Source organism: Equus przewalskii, chromosome 3, assembly GCF_037783145.1.
Source record: "Equus przewalskii isolate Varuska chromosome 3, EquPr2, whole genome shotgun sequence".
Taxonomy (NCBI): domain Eukaryota; kingdom Metazoa; phylum Chordata; class Mammalia; order Perissodactyla; family Equidae; genus Equus; species Equus przewalskii.
This window is the reverse complement of record NC_091833.1, coordinates 49063307-49088471: the sequence shown is the minus strand read 5'-3', so window position 1 is coordinate 49088471 and position 25165 is coordinate 49063307. Positions and strand designations below refer to the sequence as shown.

At 38.1% G+C, this 25165-nt stretch overlaps 1 protein-coding gene across 19 annotated transcripts in view; it reads right to left on the bottom strand.

The window, feature by feature from the left end:
* The window catches only part of FAM13A (family with sequence similarity 13 member A), a 314872-nt gene that overhangs the window by 38924 nt on the left and 250783 nt on the right, over positions 1-25165 (bottom strand). For 14 of the 19 annotated variants that reach the window (XR_011538612.1, XM_070614305.1, XM_070614309.1 and 11 more), the window contains 5 exons: positions 24992-25033; positions 21420-21599; positions 16538-16724; positions 4205-4281; positions 3779-3821 (listed from right to left, as the gene is read on the bottom strand). Coding sequence is in view for 18 of the 19 variants with exons in the window: in XM_070614305.1 (XP_070470406.1) it covers positions 3779-3821; positions 4205-4281; positions 16538-16724; positions 21420-21599; positions 24992-25033 (529 nt within the window). In the remaining variant the exon portion in view is untranslated. The remainder of the gene's footprint in view (positions 1-3778; positions 3822-4204; positions 4282-16537; positions 16725-21419; positions 21600-24991; positions 25034-25165) is intronic. The other 5 variants (XM_070614308.1, XM_070614310.1, XM_070614300.1 and 2 more) reach the window with 1 other exon arrangement.

Below are 25165 nucleotides of genomic sequence, written 5' to 3'. Positions count from 1 at the left end.
GAACCACACAGTGGCAACAGAACCACCACACAGAACAGAAACATTTACTGTTTGGCCTGACCATAAAGGAAAATGGACAAATTTCCAAAATCCATGGGAACTGCAAAGCTTCAGGAACCTTTTGAGACTGGATGGAATTGGAAGTGAATCCAAACAGAGTTTTTAAATTTTTCTGGTTCTAATATTAAAACCAATAACAAAATCCTAAAGCTTCCATGAAATACAGTGAAGTTGAAATAAAAGAGTCATCCATTTCATAAACACTTGTTGATGGATATTTCAGAATCCATCTCAAACCTTCTTAGGGCAAATAAAAGCCTACATTTAAGATCTTGTGATCATTAATATTAATTCTCAGTCTTGACTGGAAAGCCTTATCTTCTTTCTTTTCTCTTTCTCCTCTTCTTTTTAAGCAGGATAAAAAAAAAAAAGGGAAATAGTCTTTTGTTTATTATGAATGTCTTGTTTGTTATCAAAGGTATGCTTCTAAGCTCTTCTAAGCAGTAGGCTTAGAAAGCATAAAGAATGTAAAAATATCTTGAAAGAATTTAACACTTCATCAACTTTATACTTCTGACATAAAATGACCTCTCCCAGATAACGTAATGCCCTTCCATGTCATTAATAATTCTTACAGATTTTGCTTTCTTGACAAACAGATTAAGGATAAGGCTGGATTTCACACAGAACCATTAAATATTTTCACAATAGAAAATAACTTATTGGAAGGAATCAAATTGAAGTGTAAGGTATGAACTCCACTGTAAACAGAGTTCCGAAAATCTGTATTTTCAGTGATATCTTTAAGAATCTAGAAATTGCTAGCTTTAAGGATGACCTTTTTTCTGGATACTTTCAGTTGTTAATTGAATTTAAAAACAAACAAAAGAACAAAGACTCTAGATGCCATATGCTCAGGGTTCTTCCTTATGATTTCTCATTTGATACAGTCCAAACAGGATATTTTATTAAAATGTCGGCCTTTCCAAAACCTACCCGAAGAAGTCATACTCTAATTTTTGGCATTTTGAAGTGACTTTTTTTCATTGGCAATATGTCACTAAACAAATTTTAATACAAACCACATGACAAACTCAGATGAAATAGAAAATAGATAACTCTCATTGACCATGTGAGATCTCAGCAGACTCTCTTTTTGGATAAGATTAGTTGCACAATTGAAAGAAATTAAAAAGATGTGCCACAAAGGGACAAGCCCATGTTCACTTTTCAACACATTCATTCAAACAAAAACACATTTAAGGCTGCAAGTGATTATTTAAAAGACAAAGTCACAGTAGGCCTGCATTTGCCTATGAGAAGCTGACTCTAAGTGGAGCCTCTCCCCGCACATCCACCCCTCTAAGGAGGGTTTCTGAGGCTGAAAGCGACTGTTCCTCATTTTAATGGAAATACCAGTCAAAACAAGAAGGACAAACCACCTTTCCCTAACAGCTGTCATTTGCTGTATTATCTTATATGAATCTGAGAGTTTAAAGGACAGTATTAATGAGGACAAAATCTGCCTCAACGGAAAACAAAACTGGAAACATTGTCATATCCATTTATAGAGGGCACGTAAATTTTGGCATCTTGATATGATGCTATATGAGACTTAAGTAAAATACTGGCTAGACAGAATTCTGGGAGGGGTAACCAAAGTCCAGACTTAGTTTTCACATCTGAAATTTAAGAATTATTGTGGTATTACCAGAAAACCAGATTAACTAGTGTGTTGTATAATACCTTCCAGAAAGTGCTGCATATATTCAAAGTAAGAAATTACAATACACTTTAAGTAGGGAAAGAGCTTTAAAAATGGAAGGCAGATCTTTTCACAGTCCTTCATTAATCATAATAAAATATATTTCCTTCAGTGAAAGCAGCACATGCCTTCATGAGGAGGAACACAATGCCAATTTTGTGGAGTGACGTCTTTTTTCTCCTTTGGTGCAGTTGTGAAAGAAAGGTGACACATAGAGCTTAGTCTAGACTTTAACTCACCACCTAATTTTATCTCCTAGCTGAAATTATTATGATGGAAATGATTATTAATAGTGAACGCTTAAGGAGTGCCAACAGTGGGCTGGGTGCTGCCTGGTAAATGCACATGGGTGAAACATGTAAGAATAGGTCCTGGCACATGGAAGAAGGATTTGAGATTCTTTCCCCATGATTCATCCACTGCCATGGAGCTGTCCACAAAAACACCAAGGCAAACGGAGTTCAGCATGGATTTAGTTTGGGTGCCACTTGGAATTTATGAGTTAATGTTATGAAGTCCACCCACATAGGTTGATCCAAACCCTTTTATCTCATTGAGGATGATAAGCATAGGGAAGAACTGAGAAGACCTCTCCAGGAGGCCAACAGAGCAAATTTCTATAAAATCACGTTCAATAGCATGATGAGTAGGTGCTTGCTGCGAGCAGAGGAACAGCAGAGAAAGGATGAAACCAGAAGAAAAGTAAAACAACACTATCATGGGGAAACTGCTCTGAAAAATGGTGCCTAGAGATAAGGAAAGAATGTCAGCCTGTAGCCTGGGTCCCAAGGAAGGAAGCGGAAACAAGCTGGAAATAAGAGATGAAAGAAGTGGTTCAGAAGCTGTCAAGTCAGAGAGAGGAAGCATTCCCTTCCTATTACCTGGCCAGGTTAACGAAGAAGTACACGTGACAAGAATTGAAGAGAAGAAACATGAGAAATCCATAGCATTGGGGAAGAGGCGGCAATTAATTTCCAGCAATTTTATGCCAAATTTTACATGAGCACGTGCTTTCCTAAGAAGGGAGCCTGCAGCTTTCAGATTCTCAATCTGCTAGATTGTAAACTCCATGCAGGCAGGGACCGTAGCTGTGACTAAATCTCAGCCCCTAGCACAGTAGCTGTACATAGCAAATAATACTATTTTACAGTATTATTTACATAATACTATTTATTCCACAATATTATGGAATAAACCCATCAGTGAATGAGGTCAGAGCCCAACAAAGATTAGGATTACACTGGGTTGGAGGGAGAGTTCTATGTAGAATTAAGATATCAAGAGTCAGAATCCAAGAACGAGTTGAGAATGCTTTCATTCTTGTCCCTTAAAGACCTGATAATAAGAGTGCAGGTGGAGCTGGCCGCGGGCAGCAGCAGTAGACAACATGCGCAAACATCACTGAAGGAGGAGGTCAAGCACAACGAATGGAAACCAGAGTCGGGAGCAAGGAAAACCCAACGCTGGGGTCAGCACGGTGGCACTCAGAGGTCAGCAGAGGAAGTGGAACTTTGAGATATAGACAACATAAGGGAGTTACATATTTTCTCTCTGTTGTTTACTACAAATGAGACACAAAACTCAGAAAATGAATTGCATTTAACAACTCAAGGTGATTTTATATTACTGTGAAAATTAATGAGATAATCCCTGTGACAGACCCACTAAAACACAGTATTCCAATCACTTAAAAAATGCATAAAATCATTGGAAAAAATCAGGCCAATATTTTGGCTTTTTGTTTTGTTTCATTTTATGGAAAAATCTAAAGAGAAATCTCCATGCTACTGAAGTTTATCTTCACAAGCAAAATAAAAGAATTTAAAAAGCCAAAGAAAAGAGTTCTTATGATTTCTCAAGGAATCTCTGTCTCAGTACTTGCCTTTCTAACCAATCGCAGTCCTGTCACTTAAGCTCATTAACCCTATTGACAAGCCAATAACACTTCACATACACTCTCAAGAATGTCTCAACCGCCCTGTCACAGTCACAGTCTTTCTGTTAGCTACTCACCTCAAAATGCTGGGTGTGTCCATCCTCTTTTTCATTTTCTTTGCTATAAACAACAGCAACAACAACAAAATATCAAAAATGTCACTCTGTTTTATAACAATGCTGTTCATCCATTAAATTATGATTCCATTTACTTTAAAAGTAGGCTGAGTAGCTCTAAATCAAATTCTTATAAAAATCGAGAACAAACGAAAAAATTATCAGAGTAAAACAAAACTAGAAACACAAACACGAATATGGTTATTTGCCTTTATAGCATCATGGTAGATTTTCTATGCTAAGCATTTTCCTTGCTATAAAATACTGTTAGTAAACATATAGCCCTTAATTCTATTCTTTCAGTTCTCATAAGGCACATTGTATTAAATGAAAAACAAATCTATTCATACTCTTGCAAACGATGCAAGGAGAAAATTCTAAAATTACCTTTCATCGGACATCAGTTCAACATCATCAGGCGCAGTCCTCTCGTGAGAAGGTGGGGAACCGAGACTTTCCATATTCTGTAACAAAACGAATCATTCGTTGCCTAGTCGGAATGGTAAGAAATATGCAACAGACCTTCCTTTCTTTAACATGGAAAAATCAGATGATATGCAGCTATAAATTAATTCTAGTCCTCATATTTCTAGCTTTGTTAAAACTAGTAAAATTATGACAGTTTATTATTTGCTGTGTGCATAAAATTGTATGTTGAACCTTATCATCCCTTTAATGAAGATAACTGACAGCATCATAGGAATGGTCATTGTGCCCCACAACATCCTTGTTAGGTGCTACCGACATTTTACAGCTAAACATAGCAAAACCCAGATTGTAAGAACATCAGGGTGGCATTAGAACTAGAATTGAGGAATCTGACCTCGAATCTCATCAGAAACTGAGATAACATTCATTGCTTATTTAACGTCTTTTCAGTATATACCGCCAATATGATCTGGGGTGATATGTGGCTTATACTTAAGCTGTAAACGATCCATAAAAAGAAATGGAATTAAGAACTTTTCTTTCTCAATATTTAATGTTAATCTTTATATTAGCCAAGACGGAAAAAATATAAATAGAAAACTTAATTTGAATAACTTGTATTTCAGGCTGACTGAGAGGGCCTAACGCTCATCAGGAGGAGTATTTCTAAGAGTTTTTGACTGCCTCTCTGAATATGGCCAATAGTTCCTAAATACAATTCAGATGACTGAGCACCGAACAATTAAGCATCTCCATGAAGAAAGATGACAAATAAGCAAATAAGGGCACATTTACACTCAGCAGACGCAAAAACATAACTGCCTTGGAGATTTGGACCTGAATTTCCTTGAACTCAAAGATTCACATCTGCATTAAAAGGACATTAAGCACAATTCATGTATTCTGGGTCATTGAAACAAAGAACGAACCCATATTGAAGCAACATGTGTACATCTACATATTTATAACCTCCCATTATGAAAAACCCTTTGCAAAGTAAATCGGATTAAGGTTCACAATAATCCCATGAAACTGACATATATAAAAATCTCCACAAAGTGAACATAAAATTAGAGTAGATAACTAATCTTTGGCTTGGTAGATGGATGAATTATTTCCATTTATGTTGGTTTGGCCAACTTGTCTGGAATTCTTAAAGTTTAAAACTTTAGGCTCCATTCAAGAATAGAAACAAAGGGAGATGGCATAACATAATAGTTATAATGATGGCTCTCGAGTCAGAATATTTGAGTTTGAATCCTAGCTCCATCATCTACCAACTGTATGACCCTATTTGACCTTCAGTTTCCTCATCTGGAAAATGGAGATGGGAACAATACTTAACATAGAATGGTCATGAGGATTAAATGAGACAATACACATAAAGCACTAGGATAATACCTGGCACATTTAATGAACGTTAGCTATCATTGTTGATGTTGTTATTATTACTTCTAAAACTATGAAATCCCCAAGAAAAATATTTTAGTACTATCTGTCCAGAGTTAAGACAACGTCCCAGGAATGGGAAATACAGTGTGCGTATCTGCCATTACTGAACATCGACTTAACTGCTTCAATAATTCACACAGATAATTTTAGAATGGATCTGAGAAATAAAAAATAATTATGACAACATTCAACAATATTTACATTTTTAAACCTCTACAGTTTGTTTTAGAAGAGGCCTCTCTAAAATAGCTCTCAGTAAACCAAAGCATAATTGCTCTTATTTCCTGAATGCGATATTCCTGATAAAGAGGGATATATCTATAACAAAGAATCTTTGTTCTCATTGTAATCTTTAATAGATTATCAAAATCTTTAGTGTAAGATCTAGTGCAATAGTATTAGTGTTTCCTAAAGCTCTGAAATATGAATTCCTAGGGAAAGCACAACCCTCTACCTTCAGATCATTTTAAAACAATGGCAAGGAAATACATTTATAATTATATGCAAATGACTATTTCAGAGGAAATAAAAATCTTTACAGTAAGGCTAAGAAATATTCAGAAACAGAGAACAGAAAACAAACCATAATTGCATTAAATTTAAAGATATTTCAGTTAGAATACGTTAGAAGATTTTCTCCTAAACAGAAAGAACCAAGATAGAATCTAGACAGGTTTTGAGAATTACAGAAAAAATAGAATTATGTTATACAATAGAAGGCTTTGTAAAAAGCAGTTGTGAAATGTGAGAAAGTTTAGCTGATCTCCAGTGTTAAAACAAGCAATAACTTCAGCTCCCTCCCCCACCCCACCTTTTAAAAAATGTTTGATACAAATGTTTAAGAACTCTCCAAGGATGTGAGTTTTTATAGATGTCCTTGACAAAGGGTGACTTTCAATATTGTTCAGTATTCCTCTCTAAGGCTTTAGAAGAATTCCAATTTTCATGTTTTCCTCCACACATTTGAGACTGTTGCATATTCATGGTCTGCTTTCACTAAAGCAGCATATGAGGACACACTGTTCCTTTGCTAAGCTGGTTGGGTTGCCCCTATACGTTTTGGAAACAGGAACAAGTGAAGAATGTGTTACAACTGGCAACCTAACCCAGTTTTTTCAGAATGAAACTAACAAGGGTAGTAAAAGATCTATGAGTACAGTGACAAAAGTTACCTATTTCCATGGGTGCAAAACATTTTATAAATTCAAATTGCCACCCTTTGCCTAAGGTTTAGGGAGGGAAGATTAAGATAAAGAAATAGATCAGCAGTTCCCTACTTCACTGAGATGGGGGAAGGCAAAAATGGAATGTACAGGTCAAAATAACGGCTGAAACGTAAAATGCTTCCATTGTAAGAGAAGTATGTTACCGGACTTTCAAAGCTTCTGTAGTTGTTAATAGTACCTGTCTTATGAGAAAATATCCACTCAATGCCTTTGGAAGGTTTTGAATTGTTTTATTGTCCCAAACACTTCTGCAGATGTGGTGAAAGAGTACCTCATTAATGTTTTTGTTTATTAAAGGTTGAAGTAATAGAATTCCTATAAAAATGTTTTATTGCGTTAGCTTTTATTTTAGTCTTATAAAGTTAGGATCTTTTAAAAGAAATAGGTAATTTTAGGAAATAGCAAAGAACAGATTATGACTTCAATTATAATAAAATTGCTTTTTGAATTGCATTTTTTTAAAAACCAGATAAAACCTATTTTGTAATGCATAAAATTCTGCTTCAGGTAAGTCCTACCAGTGACTTTCAAAACACACAGATTTGCTATGATATAATTTATTTGTGCAATTTTGGGTGTTAGAAGGAACTGAATTTTAAGAACCACCCTCTACAATTATAAAAATAACCTCAAACGTAAAAAGAGCAAAAGCTTTGAAAAAATTAGCTTTGACTGTGGAATGTATTTTCAATTCTTCCCCCTGGCCCCCTCTCTGTTTTGGCAGTGAAAGCTAGGCTCAAAAACCTGTTTGACCACTGAAGCACTTGAAAATACTTGGAGCAAAAACAAATTTGTCTTCTAAAACTGTAAAATGTTGACAAAGCCTTTACAGAGGACACTAAAAAAAATGCCTTCTCTCAATGTACAAGCAGTTCAGTCTGAGGGCTGCATAGCACACTGATGGTCAAAACAGCCTCATTATTCTAACCTTGAGCTCAAAGCCAAGGAGAATGATATATTCTTATTCACAAGGGATTAAAGGCAGATTTGAGTTTCTTTTTGTACCTTTTGTATACTTTATGTTTTATTGCTTAAAACTGTATAAATTAATCCACTTCAAAACGAACAACTAGTTCTGCAAGCGGATGCCTATGGAAGAGCTTGCTAGCTATCCACCCAAATCCAGTCTACCCTTCTTCCACAGCAGCGAAGTAGCCACATGCCCAGCAACCACACATTTCCCAGCCTCACTTGCAATTGGATATGGCCACATGACTAAAACTTCTCTCCAACAGGATGTGAGAAGTGATGTGTGTGACTTCCAGGTCTGGCCAATACATTGCCCCACTGGGTACATTCCTCCATGTTCGAGCTCTCTTTTTCTGAGCTGGAATGGAGATCAAAACCACCACAGCATCCTAGAAGCTACTGGCTGAAGACGGCAGACAGGCAGTTGGCCTGGGTCCTTGAAAAACTGTGTTGAACAAGTCCTCTACTCCTCTCTCTGGCCCTAACTCCTGTTTTAGATTGTCAAGGGGAAAAGAACATTTACTGTGTTCAAGACATTGCATTTTGGGTCTTTTTGTTAAACAAGTTGACAACCATTCATTCACTCATTTTTTCAACACATTTTTTGCAAGGGCTGAACCATGCTGGGCATTGGGGTACAATAGTGAATCGTGAACCAGATAGACACTGGTCCTTCTCATTATGACTTTTGTATCTTGGTTACTGTTCCAACTGTAGTTTGTCACACTGTGAATATTATCTTCATTTCTAAGATAGGTTCTATCCGAATAGCAATGTTAAACATCAATCGACAAAACATAAAATTCAAAGTGGCCAGCACATTCTTCCCTTACTCAATAGTACATAAAGGAAAGGAATCCTAGATGTGTGCATAAACATGGTGAGATTAAACTTAGAAGAGTAATCACTTTTCTTAGAGGAAAGGTAGGTTGTGGCTGGAACACAGGGATGACCTTTTGTGTTATACAAAGGAGGCAGTGGGGGAAAACTGTTCAAGTTTCCCACGAGATGGGTCTTTAGATCAAAGCAATTTACGATCAAAGCCCTTCAATCTTCTACTCGGTCCATCCCCTATCAATTACTCAAGAATATAGATTCTACAATTGATCCCTTTCTATGGCATCATTTCCCCCTCTCTTTTGGCTTATCTTACTAAAATACTCTGTGATATCACTGCCTTTTAAAAACTGTCTCTTGATCTTGCATTGTCTCCAGCTGCTCTCATTTTCCTTTACCCTATAGAGCAAAACCTGTTCAAAGACTTTCCATACCTACATTACCCAATTCACTTCCTCCTATTTCCTCTTGGACCCATCTAACTAGTCTTTTTCCTCCCTCTTCCCACCAAAATAGCTCCCATCAAGGTAGATATGGGTTTGCTAGATATAGGTGAAATAATCATTCACTCACTATTCCAATTTCTTTCTTCTGATTTTCTCTTGACTCAGATGTAACAAGGCTCTTGCCCCTATGTGGTACTGAAACTTGCTAGCTGCTCCTTCTTAATCTCTTTTGCTTGTACCTTCTCATCTGCCTACCTTCTAAAGGTTTGTATATCCCAGGGCACGGTCCTTGGACCCTTTCGTTTTGTACATTCCCTAGGAGTCAGCTCAGCCTGTCTCAAGGCTTTAAATACCAAGTGTGTGCCAAAGACTTCCAAACTTATTCCATCTCTCCCCTGAACTCCAGAATCATAGGTCTAACTGCCTACTTGACTTCTTTACTAATAAACACATCTCAAGTTCAACATATCCAAATGGAACTTTTGATTTTTTACTCCAAACTTACTCCACCAACAGTCTTCTCCATCTTGGTAAATGGCAACTCCATCCTTCTAGCTACTCCGAAAGTCTTGGAGTCATCCTGCCTTTTTCTTCACATCCAACATCCAATCCATTAAACAATCCTCTTGGTTCCACTTCAAAATACATCCATAGTCTGACCACTTCTTACCATCTCCACTAAACTGGCCTAAATTGATATCATCTCTTGCTTAGATTAGGTCAATTATTTTGCTTTAGTTCTCATCTGTCCCTTACTACCCATGGGCTATTTTTAACACAGTTGCCCGAGTGATCCTTTCAAAAGGTACATCAGAAAATGACTTTCTTCCTTTTAATCCTCTAATAGCTCTTCATCTCACTCGAGGTAAATGCCGGAGACCTAAAAATGGCTACAAAGTCTTAAGTGATCAGGACTCTTGCTACGTCTCTGACCTCATCTCCTACAATGCTCCTCCCTCAACTCTGTTCCAACAACAGCAGCCTCTTGCTTACCCTCAGCAGGCTAAGCCTGCTGTCCCATCTGCCTAGATAGTCTCTCCCCACATACCCTGATGGCTCACTCCCTCACCTCCTGTAGGTCTCTGCACAAATATGATTCTCAGTGAGACCTGACCTGAGCGTCCTCTGTACAACATCAATCCTTAACCTCCCACCACTTCCTGTCTTTTTACCCTGCTTCAGTTCTCTCCACAGCATGTATCACCATCTGACTGCATATTTACTTGATTTTTATCTGTCTCATCCCACGAGAATGTAAACTTGAGGATGGCAGAAAGCGTCTGTTTGTGTGTGTGTGTAAGGAAGACTGCCCCTGAGCTAACATCTGTTGCCAATCTTCCTCATTTTGCTTGAGGAAGACTGTCACTTAGCTAACATCTGTGCTAATCTTCCTCTATTTTATGTGGGATGTCGCCACAGTGTGGCTTGACGAGTGGTGCTAGGTCCACACCTGGGATCCAAACCTGCGAACCCAGGGCCAGTGAAGTGGAGCGTGAGAACTTAACCACTACACCATGGGCCCAGCCTGGAAAGTGTGTCTGTTTTGATCACCAAAGTGCTAATGGAAAAGAGATATGAGACAAAAATCTGGGTAACATGTACACCAAAGCGTGCTTTGTGGAAGATTAGCCAGTGAAGCATACAGGAAAAAAGAATATAATCATTGTGTTAAGAGGACAAGGAGAGGTCAACCTCATTGAGGCCCAGGGAGGAACAGTTCTGAGAAAAAGGGACAAAGTATCAAGCACCACAAGGACTCAGGGATGTCAAGGACCAAGCTGACGTCATAGCACAGGGGTCTTAGAAGGCCAGTTCCTACCACATGTCCAACCAGTGACATGGAGAAAGCAGTTTCTGCAAAGAAGTGGGGGTAGAATCTGGACTACAGGGGTTGATGAGCAAATGTGAAAAGAATTGGAACTAACAAGTGCAGACTGTTCAAAATGTTTGATGGCAAAATGAAGGAAAGAGATTGGACATCAGAGCAGAGAGACAGAAAGGAACTGAAATACGCATTGTTTTCAGATGTTCCTGTTCTTTAGCACATTTTGTTGCATTTAAATCTCACAAAAAACACGATGAGATATTAATCTCCCCATTTTAAAGAGGAAATAACTAAAGCTAAATCACACGGCCACCTGCCACAACTATTAAGTGATAAAGTTGAAACTGAAATTCAGTTCTGATCACAAGACCTATGCTCTTTCCTTGAACCTTGCCTGTGATTTCAGAGGGTGTACACAGCATTAAGTAGATGTTGTTTGCAAATAAGAGAGCTCCTGGGCTATGTTTTTGTTTTTTATATATTAAATGTAATGCTTATTATAGAATTAATGTAATCACACAGAGAATATTTGGAAAACAGGATGGAATAACAATTGCCTCTAATATTACCACCACCACCTAATACAAGCATACAATCACTTTTAGGTATATTTCCTTTCCACCATTTTTTCCTAGGAATGAATATTTATATACATATATACATATATATAAATGTACACACATATCCATATACGCAAATGCACGCACAGTAGATATTGCTTCATAACCTACTTTTAATATCGAGGAAGAACATAGTGGAATCCCAGCTCTACCACCTTTGTGTAACCGTGGACAAATTGTTTAATTTCCTGGGTCTCATTTTCCTCATGTTTAATATGAGGATGATGATGATAATAATAATACCTACCTTAAGGATTATTGGAGAGATTAAAATTGATAATATATGCAAAGCATTTAAAATACGACTTGTCAAAGATTTTCCATTTTATTACATAGTCCAGAACCACAATTTTCAATCATTAAATAATATTTTATTGACTTGACAGACAAATGTCACTTATCTGGTCACCTACTTTTGAACATTTAAGTTGCTTCTGATTCTTCATGATTACAGACATCCTTGTGGTGAGCAAATGAATACTTACAGTCTTTCCATATTAAAAGTATGTCAGTAGAACAGACCGGCAAAAGTAGGATTATTCGATAAAATGCATGACTGAGTTAAGGTTTTTGATTTAAACTGTGAAATTGTGGCCGAGAGAGAACATTTTTAGAGATAGAGACCTTCTAGGCCAACAAAAATGAGCCAAGGGAGAAGCAGCAAAGAAAAGTAAGTGTGTGTGTGTGTGCGTGCGTGTGTGTGTGTGTGTGTGTGTGCACATACACGGGATGGGGTGGGGAGAAGAATGTAGAAAACAGAATTTCCAAAGACACTTCTTAACCTTAGAGGTTAACCTTAGAATTTAGAAAAACTACTTTATCATTTGAGTCAATGAGAAAATAAAATGGGTGGAGATCTAGAGAAACTTTGAAGCAGGAGTTAGGGAAGCTGCTGAAACACAAGCTGGCTGCCTTTACTCTTCAAAGTAAATCAGGGGACAAGCTCTCCTCCTGAGAGAGATTGAGGTGTGAGCTAGCAGTTTACTTAGAGACAAGGCAGAATACTCTAATGTCACTTACTGCCACTAATTTCTGAGTTCTGAATTATGTGTAGACTTGGTCTCTGCTCATCATAACCTTGAGAGGTGAAAGGCCAAAGGGGAAAGTGCCCAGACAGTTCCCACTTTAGAGATTCCAAATCTACAAGATGATCTTTTTCAGGTTGACAATCTTCTCCCTTGTGGCTGTGCTGTGGGCTGGTGAGATCACTGGGAAATTATTACTGTCTTCAGTTGCTCTCCTCTCATTTTCTCTGGAAAATGGCTTCTGTTTCCATCTCTCCACCCAAACTGCTCTTAAGTGACCTCCAGCTTGCTAATTCTAATGGTCACACTCTCAGTCTTCCACTTGACCAATCATCGGACTCCCTCTCCAACTCGAGATACTGGGTTCACTTGGCTTCCAAGCCTCCAAACTCACCTCGCTTGTCTTCTCCTTTGCTTCTTCTGTACTTTGCTGGTTGCTCCTTCTTGAGTCTCTTCTACTTGTACCTTATTTCCCCCATCCTCTGAATGTTGCTGTGCTTCAGGGGTCACAGTCCCTGGGACCACTTCTCTTTTCTCTCCACAGGCTCTCCCTCGGTTATTTCACCCAATGTACTGGCTTTAAATATCCTCTATCTGCTGATGACTCCCACATCGCATCTCCTGCCAGATCTCCTCCCTAAGCTATCAGCCCAGAAATCCAGTTGCCTCCTTGATATCTCCTCTTAGACATCTGATGGGCAGCTCGATCTTAACATGTCCCAAACTCAACTCATGATATTATCCCCAAATGTTTGTCTTCTCCATCCTAGTAAATTGGCAACACAAATCTTCTAGTTGCTCAGGCCAAAAAACTTGGAGTCATCTTTGACTCCTCTATAACTTTCATACCCCATAGGTAACGTCAGGAAATCCTGTCAATTCTACCTTCAGATATATCCAGAACCCATCCACTGCTTCATGACTACGGCAATGCACTACTCCAGGAGAAATCACTCATGTTTTAGCCGGTGTGCACAGTGCTCCCTAGAGCAGCGCACTGCACAGCCTGCAAGGCACTGTGTGCTGGCTCTGGTATCACCTTAGTTCAAACCATCATCATCTCAAACCTGTATCATTGCAATAGCTTCCTAACTGGTTTTCCTGCTTCTGCCCTCGCCTGCTTGCTGTCTATTCTCAACATAGTAGCAAATTTCAGTAAGTCAGATCACCATTCTACCTAGAACCCTCAAATGGATTCTAATCTCACCCAGAGCAAAGGCAGAGTCCTGACAATGATCTGTGAGGCCCATTTAATCGGCTCTCTCTCTCCCATTACCTCCTTCACTTTACTCACTCTCTTCCAACCACAATGGTGTTTTTGTGGTTTCTTGAACATTCAGACAAATGACTGTCTCAGGGCCTTTGCACCTGCTATTATAGTGTGGCTTGCTTCCTTACTTCTTCTAGATCTTTATAATTAATGTAAAATTCTTGGGAGTCTTTCTCTGACCATTCTATTTAAAATTGCAACCCTTTGCCCCTAATACTTCCTTGTCCCCATTTCCTGTTTTATTTTTCTTCCCAGTAGTTACTGATATCTAATATGTTATGCTTTACTTATTTATCTTGATTATTGTCTGTTTCCCCTACTAGAATCTAAGTTCCACGAGGGCAGCAATTTTTCCCTGTTCTTTCCACTGCTTTATCCTGAGGACCTGAAATACTTCCTGGTACATAGAAGGCATTTAATTATGTATAATTCTTTTTTTTTTTTTCAGCTATAGAAACAAAAGTTTAGTCAGGGTGTAAAGAACTGAGAATGGATAGGGAAGGTTTTGGAGGACAATTGGGGAAAGTAAAATCAGGTTAAAAATAAGTGAGAAATTAAGATGCACAACTTAACCTTCAGAGGCAGTCTAAATACTGGTCATTGTTATGTTCCCTGGCTCCTTGCTTTGTGGTTACCTGTGAAGATTAGATTCAAACATTCATGGAATATGCGAGTTAGAAAAGATCTTCAAGAACACCCTCACTTCTCAGAGGAGGAGTTCCTCTTTTCTCTAAGTGCTGTTGGTAGGGTTTTAAATTATTCATTGCAACAAAGACATGGTCCGCTTGGCTCCCTTATGTTAACATATGACACGACAAACCGGGAATGCGGAAACTGGCAGCTACAGTGGGGGCAAATCCTTTCACACAACAAAGACCAAAATGGAATTAGCCTCTCTCATCCAAATGTTTCTAAACAAAGACTATGCCCATGGTTGTATCACAAACACTTATTCTAAGGAATAAATGTACTTTTCCACTTTTATTAGCTGTTATCACCTAGCTGAGTTAAGGCGCTATTCTTGGCGAAAAAAAATCATTGATGAGTTAAGTTCATGTAAAAAGGGATTCAGATAGAGAAGTACATTCTTTTCAAAGAAGCCAAGTGTCAGACTTTTAGTCATTGCAATTCTCTTTGGCAGATAAGCAAATCATGGGCCAAATAAAGAGCTAATGATGTTAGTATCATTTATTTGACTTAAAAATTTACTTTCCCCCAAAATAAGAATTAAGTTAATGTTAAAAAACATTTAATGTAATGGTTCCAAAGCTTACATTCTTTATTTGGAGAACTGTGTCAGACACGGGTTTGAGGTGGACAATTGCTTCTGTCCATTCTAGCTGTTCAGTTTATTTCTAGAAACAGAATATCGAGACATGTGTGTGTGGGGGGGGTAGTCAAAGAAGCATGTTTCCCTCCAGATCTGTATTTACATTTATTTTATTTAGGGCAAAATTAGGAACCTTCTCTGAGCACATGCAGAAACTGACATTAGGAAAATAGGTGGCCCATAGGATTTGCTAAGTGTATGAAAAACCCAGCATGGAGCTAAAAACTGGTCAGAGATAAAGTAGATCAGAGGATTTACACACTGAACAGTAAGAATGCATATTATCTGTTTTTATTAGGGACTCCAGTTCATGTTATAGCATAAAATTTATCTTCAGTTTTTTGTTGTTAAATTTTTTAAAACTAAAGAGAATTAGAAGACAGACTTTGGCTCTCACTTCTCGGAGAAACTGAAGAACATATCAAAAAAAGATGAGGTATATTAATAGTTATATCAAATAAATATTTAGTTATTGACTGCAACCACTAGTTACAACTTCTACATCAAATTAACAATCCGGGGTTCAGGCGTGAGGTAACTGTATGGGAGACTAATTTTTTCTGTGTTTCTGATTAATTTGGAAGAAAATACTTTACAGAATATAGATTTGATACTAAATTTCTGAACGTCAAGAGATTTTGAACATGAAGATGGATGATCATCTTTCCCTTTGTGTTTTTCTTTCACCTCAGTTTAAGTTCTTTCATTAAATTTTTTTCCTACATAGTCACATAAACTATAGGGAAAAATGCTTTGTTGACAATTTTCTTCCAAAAATAAAATTTACAAATGCTCAAAAGAATGAGAAAGCTTTGGGCTGGCTCCGTGGCCGAGTGGTTAAGTTTGAGCACTCCGGTCGGTGGCTCAGGGTTCTGCTCGTTCGGATCCTGGGTGTGGACATGACACTGCTCGCTCATCAGGCCACGCTGAGGCAGCATCCCACATGTCACAACTAGAAGGACCCACAACTAAAAAATACACAACTATGTACTGGGGGGATTTGGGGAGAAAAAGCAGAAAAAAGAAAAAGACAAAAATCAGACCAATTTGAATAACATGGAAATCAAAGTGCGTGATGTCTCTGGTTCCTTTGGCAGAATGTAATCTTTTCTATATTTATTAAAAAGAAGTATAAGTGTGTATGCTCAGCAGTTCTAAGATCTCCTTCAGAACTCATATTCTATAATTCCGTGAAACTCAAGATTTAAGTTATTTTGTACAAAGCAAGGAAAAGAGATGTGCTATTTCCTAACCAGCTACAAGTAAAACTTTCATAAGATTATTCACTTACCACAAGGCCATCTTGATTCTCATTGTGCTCAGAAAGTTTAGAACTGGATTTCTGACGTTTGGGTTTGCCCCTTTCTCCAATAGAACCAGAAGCACTCTCATGTAATTTTTCCACTTCTGGAGCATTCAAAATACAATCGTCAAGGTTGGTGAACCCAGAAGGAATATTTTCTTTGTTGATAAGTCCCCTTGAATTGGAAAAAAAAAAATAGCTTAATTTTAAAAGGTAAAAGGGACATTTTAATGACACCAACAGTGTGTTACCTAGGAAGTCAGAAGAGTGCCTAGAAATTCCAGTTTGCATCTTTGATCAAAATCTGAGCAGACTGCCGCTCCTGAGAGCACTTGGCGCCGAAGAAATCACATTACAAGAGAAATTATTCCTGGAGGCAAATTGGCAAGGGCTGTTTTTCTACCAATGAAAAGCTTTTGTGATTGTACCAAAAGTAATTTGTATTCTAACAGGTAGAATATTGCAAGCTTACAAAGAAATTTCCCACTATTCACAGATTTTATATATATATAAATTTATATATAAAATATATATAATAAAATATAATAATTATATATACATAATATACGCACTCGTGCACACACATGTACATACATACACACATAAATCTTATAAATTAATACAGTGTTTGGAGAAAAATCTGAAAAGGAAACATGCTTTTTTTTCCAGAATGGGACATACTGATTTTCCCAAATGATAAAGACATTTCAACACAGTAGAAATGCATTAATACTTAAATGCGACTGCATTAGATAATCTTGGTGGAAATAGTACAGTAAAAACTATGGCAAAGCACTTTAACTGAAATATGGATTTGTTACTTCCCGGTACATACAGAGTTCCAGCATGTAAGCTAATAACTGGAGGTCCTTCATTACTTAGTCTTAGAAGTAGATATGAATGTCACAATTACAGAATTTAATTCATTTAACATCCTTGAAAGAGTTTTCTTTAAGTATTTTAAATATTCCCTTTTAAGAGGTTTTCACAAAATTGAATTACTTAGCAAAATGTCTGTTTTTTACTACAACAAGGAACAAATTAAGCCGTGAGTGTGGCACCAAGGCTTGGCAAGGTACAAACGAGTGAGGTTTTACTCTTCCTCATGGTGTGAGCCTAAAGGTACCTCCCTAAACACCTAAAGCTCTATCTTGAAATAAATAAGCTCGAAAGAGTAAAAATAGATGACCATATTTTACTATCAGTTCAACCACATCCAAAAATGAGAGAGAGTGTTAAATATTTATTCTGCAATCTAAATTCATATCCTGTGTTAGATGGGCTATAATGGAGGCAAAATTTTGAATTAAATATTATCATAATATTTTCGAAGTTATACTCTCCTTGGTGATCTTTAATATTCCATATTTAATTTAGTTTTATCTTATACAACTTTTAACGTAAACATCTATAGACTTAGTAAAATTATATAAAAAATTATGCATCATTCATAAGAAATATCCTAAGGATAAAATACCCGAAGGGTTACGGAAAAGCTGATGGGGACTAACACGTGGCAACTATACTCACGACACACTCAGTCTCTCCCCTCTGTGCATGCAGAGCAGAGCCTTCTGTGGATGGCTGGATGAGTTTGGTCTCAAATTCAAAATTATTTGTTTTACTATTTAAGTTCTGTCTTATCACTTTTCATATTTTTCCTAACTCCTGAGGTAGACATCCAATTATCATTTTTCAATGGAGTGGTTTTTTCTTTGGAGGCTTTTAGGGACTAAACTGTCTCCCCCCCCAGTTCGTATGTTGAAGCCCCAACCCCCAGTGTGACTGCTCTGGAAGACAGGGCTTCAGGAGGTAATTAAGGTGACATGAGTCACAACCTGAGAAGGTGGGGACTTAATCCAATAGTACTGGTGTCCTTACAAGAGGAGGAAGAGGCGCCAGGAGAGCACGCACACAGAGCAGGGCCGCGTGAGGACACGCGAGAAGGCATCGCCTGCAAGCCCAAGAGAGAGGTCTCATCAAAACCAGCCCCGTGAGCGCCTGCATCGAGGACGTCCAGGCTCTCAGAACTCTGAGAAAATACAGTTCTGTTGTTTCAGCCACCCAGCCTGTGGTACCTTGTTATGGCCGCCCAAACAGACTAATACAAGAGCTAAAAATTATTTTTAGAAATTAAAAGACAAAGCTTATTTTATAATCTTTTTGAATAGTGAATGAATGACTGGAGTAAATCCTGTCTAAATAAATATATGACAATCTGACTCTGCAGTTGTGCTCATGTGGAAATCCTGTTCTTCTCAAAGGAAAGCCTGCTTTTGGGTAAGTCAAGGCCGCTCTGCCATGGCCCCCACGTGACTTGAGCAGCACTGGACACGGTCCTGCCTGCGACATCCCGACAGGTTGGCTCATATGAGACGTCACTGACATCTGACCTGAACTGAGATCTCTGTGGCCTCTCACTTTCACTTTCTAGATCTTATTTTTCGGTTTCTTTTTAGTTTCCTCCTCACCCCCACACACATACTTAATGTTCTAGCAATACTGAACCATTTATTATTCCCCTAATATAGCATGCTTTTCTTTTTTTTTTTATTCCTTAAACTTTTACATTTTTATTGTAACAAATAATACTATAAGCCTGATGATGTTTCCTTAGGAATTCAGACAAATAAGAAATCATGTGCACTAAAATGAAGTATTTATAGTCTTAGTCTATCTTCTGCATTGCTCATTTAAAACATCTGCCATGATGATTTTTGTATAGACTTTATTGATTCTTTAACCTAACCTTGAAATACGGTCACCATGAGTTTCAACGATATATTTCCTTAAATAGTTGCAGCTCTAAGATATCTGCCTGTTAGTGCACCTCCTGGGGACATACTGGTGAGGACCTTCTTGAGGGCAAAAGAAGTAGGTCTGGGGCCGTGAGAGATAAAGGCCTTTCCTCCAAAGACCTGGAGAGCTCAGAGAAGAGGTTTTGTGTGGGCTGGGAGCTGAGGAAGAAGGACTACCGAGACACGACAGTGACCCAGTGTGTCAGGTTAGGAGGGGCCCTCATGACTAGGAGGATGAGGCCAACAAGCAGCACACAAAGGGCACTTCTGCATGCCCAGACCACGCACCGAAGAAAAAGAACAGCAAGACTGTCAGTTACCACGGCTACACACAGTCTGCACCCCAAGATGCTCTCCCTCAGTGCACAGCTCTGGCCCGACCACAGTGAGTGAGTCGAACCAGCGTTGAAGGGGATACCGGAGAAGACGAATTAAGGGGGAGGCTAGAGGTTCATGGGCCCTTAGGTGAGGAGTCCGTCTCTACCATTCTCCATCTCCTTTTGTTCTCCTGATGTTGACAGTAAAATATAATCAAGATAACTTATACTAGAAACTACTCTGGACCTGGGCAACTCGATACTTAAATTCTGCAAGAGAGGTTACCCTGTTTCATATTTCTCTTCCTGCCTAGCCCCTGTTCATTTGACCTTACCCCACATGCTGTTCCCTGCCATCGCGTGCACCCACCATCACCACTGCCACCGCCCATCTTTGCTATCCCTCTGTCCAAAGACAACGGAAAGCACAACGTCGTGATACACTAAGGATATCTGAAAAATGCAAAGTGTTGCTACATACTATTTGGCAAAAATGAGGCAGAAGATAAGAACAGTGTTAAATGAATAATTTATACTTGCTGTATAACATAATATAGGAGATACACAAACTAATTATACTTCTAAACACTTTCTATAAAGCTTAGTCAGTAGCTAATTTTAAATGTAAATATCTCCTATATTAAACCTTTTCTATTTTCTAAAGGGAATATTATAATACCTGCTCCTATCCACCAGATCCAAAACAAATGTTTTTTAAAAAGCGCTGCATATGCCACTTGAAAAGTTAGTGGGTTATATTGTTGATACTGTTTCATTTCTAAAATTACATTTGTTAATATAGCCCTTAAACATCTCAATGATAGGCAACATGGAATTTACTTAGAATATTTATCTTTTGCGTCTTTAAGAAAAAAACTTTTTTGGTAAATTTTTTTTGTTTGTAAAGATTTTGATGTAGATTATGAGTCCAGGTGAAAGAGAATGAGCGGGACTAGGGTCTGGTTTAGTCTTGGACATTTAATCAGGAGTTCAAAATAATAACCTTAGAGACTAAATGCTAAGTAGATACAAATAAACTTAAAATTTTTGGGAAACATATATGAATATAGTCTATTATACATAAATTTATTTTCCTTGACAATTTGATCATGATTATTCAATAATATGAATGGGATTGTTCACCTGTATTTTATCAAATCTTTGAATGGAGAATAAAGTTCCTTGTAATACTATTCTCGAAATTCATGCTGTGGGAATGCCTTAAAACATGTCATCTAGTAACAAAGAAATCAAGTATTTCCTCTCCTGATTAGACTTCAGCTCAACCCTTCTTACACTGATCATAATCATCTGTCAGACTATTATAGTGATAGTCTAGTATTTAATCAGATCAATACAGTAGGGAAATCCACTGGTTCATCAGCTAGTGTAACAGCCAACTGAACGCTGTCTAAGCAAAAACCAAAAAACCCACCGCTGGACAGGCATATGGCAATTTTCTCCTCCAATGGTTCAGCATCCCTCTAAATAAGATATTCATGAGGAAGCTATGAAATGTACTACATCAGAGGTGGCTTCTTACAACATACCAAACATCTAGACAAAATCGAAGTGTTTATTCAATCACATACGAATTTCCAAATGTTAGCTCAGTTTAGAATGGTCAGAATGAAACTTTTCGAGTTTTAAGCTAATTAGTGAAATGGGAGTGACCATAACATACTGACTAATTCAGGTGTATATTTTTAAAAGAAGAAGAGAAAATACAAACAAGAAGTATCAATGCCAACTCACAGGTCTCTGCCGCACCGAACTTCATCCTGCTCCTTGGACGGGCGCCGGCGCTGCCTGGTGGACGTGGTGGAAGATGCTGATGAGCTCCCAGATTCCGAATCCTCTGAACTTTGGCCTCCGGAGCTATTAACATCAAAAAGATGCTGTTCTACAGCTGACCGGATGGTTCTTTCTAAGAGTCTGGTAAAAAAGAATAGAGTCAATCAAGCAATCAAATTGATCAACGATTGCCTTTAAAAATATGTGCCTGTCATTTTGGAAATATCAGTATTTCCAATGGGAGATCTACTATAGCTTCATGAGCAGACGGTAGATGAGGCATTAATCTCAGAATATTTGCATTGTGCCTTAAAAAGGAAACTAAACTGAACAAATTCTACCAGTTTGATAACCATGTTTCTCATCTTTGTGAGTCTAGGATTACTGAAACGCTCACAGCAAGTTTAACAACAACTACAGGAGGCATTCAGGAAATAAAGGTCATTTAATGTAAGGCAGAATGAGGAAAGATTTTTTTTCCCCCATGGAATAATAATGGATCTATTCTTGCAAAGGTGAGTTTCCTCCAGGTTTCATACCAGTTCTGCAGAGGAGGACGGTAGGATTTACAAAGCAAACTGGCATGAATAATCTTATGATGCCTATTAATTATTTAGAATCCTTTTAAGATAAAACTATATAGGGAATAATGCTATTAAAAAAGAACAATTACTACTCAGAACAGAACAGAAAAATCTTTCCGAATCTCTATTCAATTAAACTGTGATGTATATAATTGAAGCTGTATTCATGTAAACACCCCAAAATATATTACTGAAGATGGAAGGATAGATTTACTTTGTTCAACCTCAGGAACACAGGAGAACACAGGGGCTGAGAAGAGGGCATGAAGAAACAGCTGAGGTGCCTTTTTTTTTTCCTAAAAATGCATGCTGATTTTATTTTCTCAATGGTTGGGAGAACAAGTGCTTATTCATCTGAAATAAATGAGCTGAGGGTTAAAAGTGATGACCGAAAATCTGCTTTTATAATAAAAAGGAGATTGTAATGGTAAAATATTATCTGACAAGTAGACTTTTTTTTTTTTTACTTTTTATTAAGATTATGACAGTTTACAACATTGTGAAATTTCAGTTGGACATTATTGTTAGTCATGTTGTAGGTGCACCATTTCACCCTTTGCGCCCACCCCCCCAGACCCCTTTTCCCCTGGTAACCACTAATCAGTTCTCTTTGTCCATATGTTTAACTTCCACCTATGAGTGGAGTCATATAGAGTTCGTCTTTCTCCCTCTGGCTTATTTCACTTAACATAATACCCTCAAGGTCCATTTGTGTTGCGAATGGGACTATTTTATCCTTTTTTATGGCTGAGTAGTATTGCATTGTATATATATACCATATCTTCTTTATCCAATCATCAGTTGATGGGCACCTAGGTTGCTTCCATGTCTTGGCTATTGTAAATAATGCTGCAATGAACATAGAGGTGCATGGGACTTTTGGAATTGCTGATTTGAGGTGTCATTTTTAAGCTATATAATCTTTCTTTTTTTTTTTTTAAGATTTTTTTTCCCCTTTTTTTCTCCCAAAGCCCCCTGCTACATAGTTGTGTGTTTTTAGTTGTGGGTCCTTCTAGTTGTGGCATGTGGGACACCACCTCAGCATGGCCTGATGAGCGGTGCCATGTCCACACCCAGGATTCGAACCGGCGAAACCCTGGGCCACCAAAGCAGAGCCCGTGAACTCAACCACTCGGCCACAGGCCGGCCCCTATATGATCTTTCAATGTCTAAACCTTCTTTTATCATTACACTATTTAATTCTGAAGAAGCTGGCATGGGAAATTCTAAACTTACTCTCCTCAAAGCACGTTTTCCTTCACTTGAAAAAAGAATCACATCCAAAGGCATCAAATTGTATACATTAATTATGTGATTTGTATATCAATTACACCTCAATAAAGCTGTGAAAAATTTAAAAACAGCCACATATATATTTTTTAAATTTTCAGATTGAGAAATACATTCACTTAAATAAAACGGGCTCTGAAAAATTTAAGAACTTTAGATTTTCCAAGTGTCATTTTACAATAGGGTCATAGTAATTTCATTAAAACTATCTTAAGACAATGAGCAAGTATGGTCTAAACTTGGGCATTAGAACTTTCCTATTTACAACTCCACATTCCAATGACTCACGATTACCTAATAGTGGTACAGAGGAATGTCAGTAGGTTAATATACATACATACAGACCAACCCCACACCTTTTCCAAACTATGCAAGACATATAAGAAGGTTATTAGGAAACAAACAGGCAACAACACGTCAGTCTTGGTATAATTCTGGAATCTCTTTAAAATTCACAAAGCTGAGAGAAGTCAGTCCTGCTCTCTGATTGCTTCCGACCTAACAAAGAAGAAAAAATATTCCCAATTCTTCCTATTAGATCCAAATTCCTACCAATTAGTGCTTCTTCTAATTCTTCTTTCTTCCTCCTTATCACATCTTCCCCTCCTCCACTTGATCTCTGCTGATAGAAGATGCTCCAAAAAGCCCACCCACATCCCAGCAAGGAAGGAAGAGAGGTGGGTGCAACAGAAAATCTTTGGGTGAGGAATTATTTAGCGCCTAATATATGCCAGGCACTATTCCAGGTGTTAGGAATATGAGAGACAAGGTCCCTGTGTTTATGGAGCTCACACTGCTATGAAGACACATAAACAAATCGTGGAATTTCGGACAAAATAGAGTACAGGGTTGGAGAGGGACTGTGGGTTGTCAGGGAGCCTTCTCGGAAGAGATGACATTTGAACAAAGAGGTGAATGATAAGAAGGCGAATGGTCAGGCTGAGGAACAGCTAGTGCAGGGCTCCGAGGTAGACACAGGCTTGGCCTGTTGCAGAAACAGCAGGTCATGTCGTTGAAGCATAATGAGCAATGCGGTCAGAGAGGTAGGCAAGGGCAGATAACTGGAGTTCAGATTTTAGTGTAAGTGCAATTGGTAGCCTTAGGAGGAAAGACAGAATTAACAGCGCACTGTGCTGCCCTGTGGAAAAAGGACTTGTTGCCATCAGTAATTTGCTTTCTTTTCTGTGTCCCTATTAGACTGTGGAGTCCCTGAAGGCAGAGCTCAAGGCTTATTTGACATTACACACCTGACGCTATGCTTGGCGTGTTGCCGGCGCTCAATAAATGCAGGCTGATTAAAACTAGTGAAGGGAGAAGTAAAGACACGGTTGATGCTTTAACCTTTAATGGCGCCCCCACTGCAAGATACCTCCCAAAGCACATAGATTGCTTTGCACATATTAATTGACTCTGACATTATTTTGACTGAAATAAACAAAAATCTCACATGTTCAAACTCTTGAGCTATCTCTAGTCACACACCCACACAGCAGCTCAGATAGGAACGCTTCTTATTCAGACCTCTCCTCTGTGCAGTTTTAAAAATCATCATTGGTTACTTATTGTATTAATCTTCCAATACTACACACCATTAGAATAGCTTTTTTCTATTTAATAAATCGGAAAAGAGGGTAAAAAAATCCAATCCAAATAACTTACTCTCCAGTCGTTGAAACATTGCTGACCTGGGATACATGGGCACTGTGGAAACAAAGCAAAAAGACAGATTAGATAGAGGATGAGAGACTGTGAAGCAAACATCTAACGGAGATCTCAGGCTGAAAGTACTAGCCAGACCTTCGCATGACGTTTAACCGCCCACTGACAGATGCT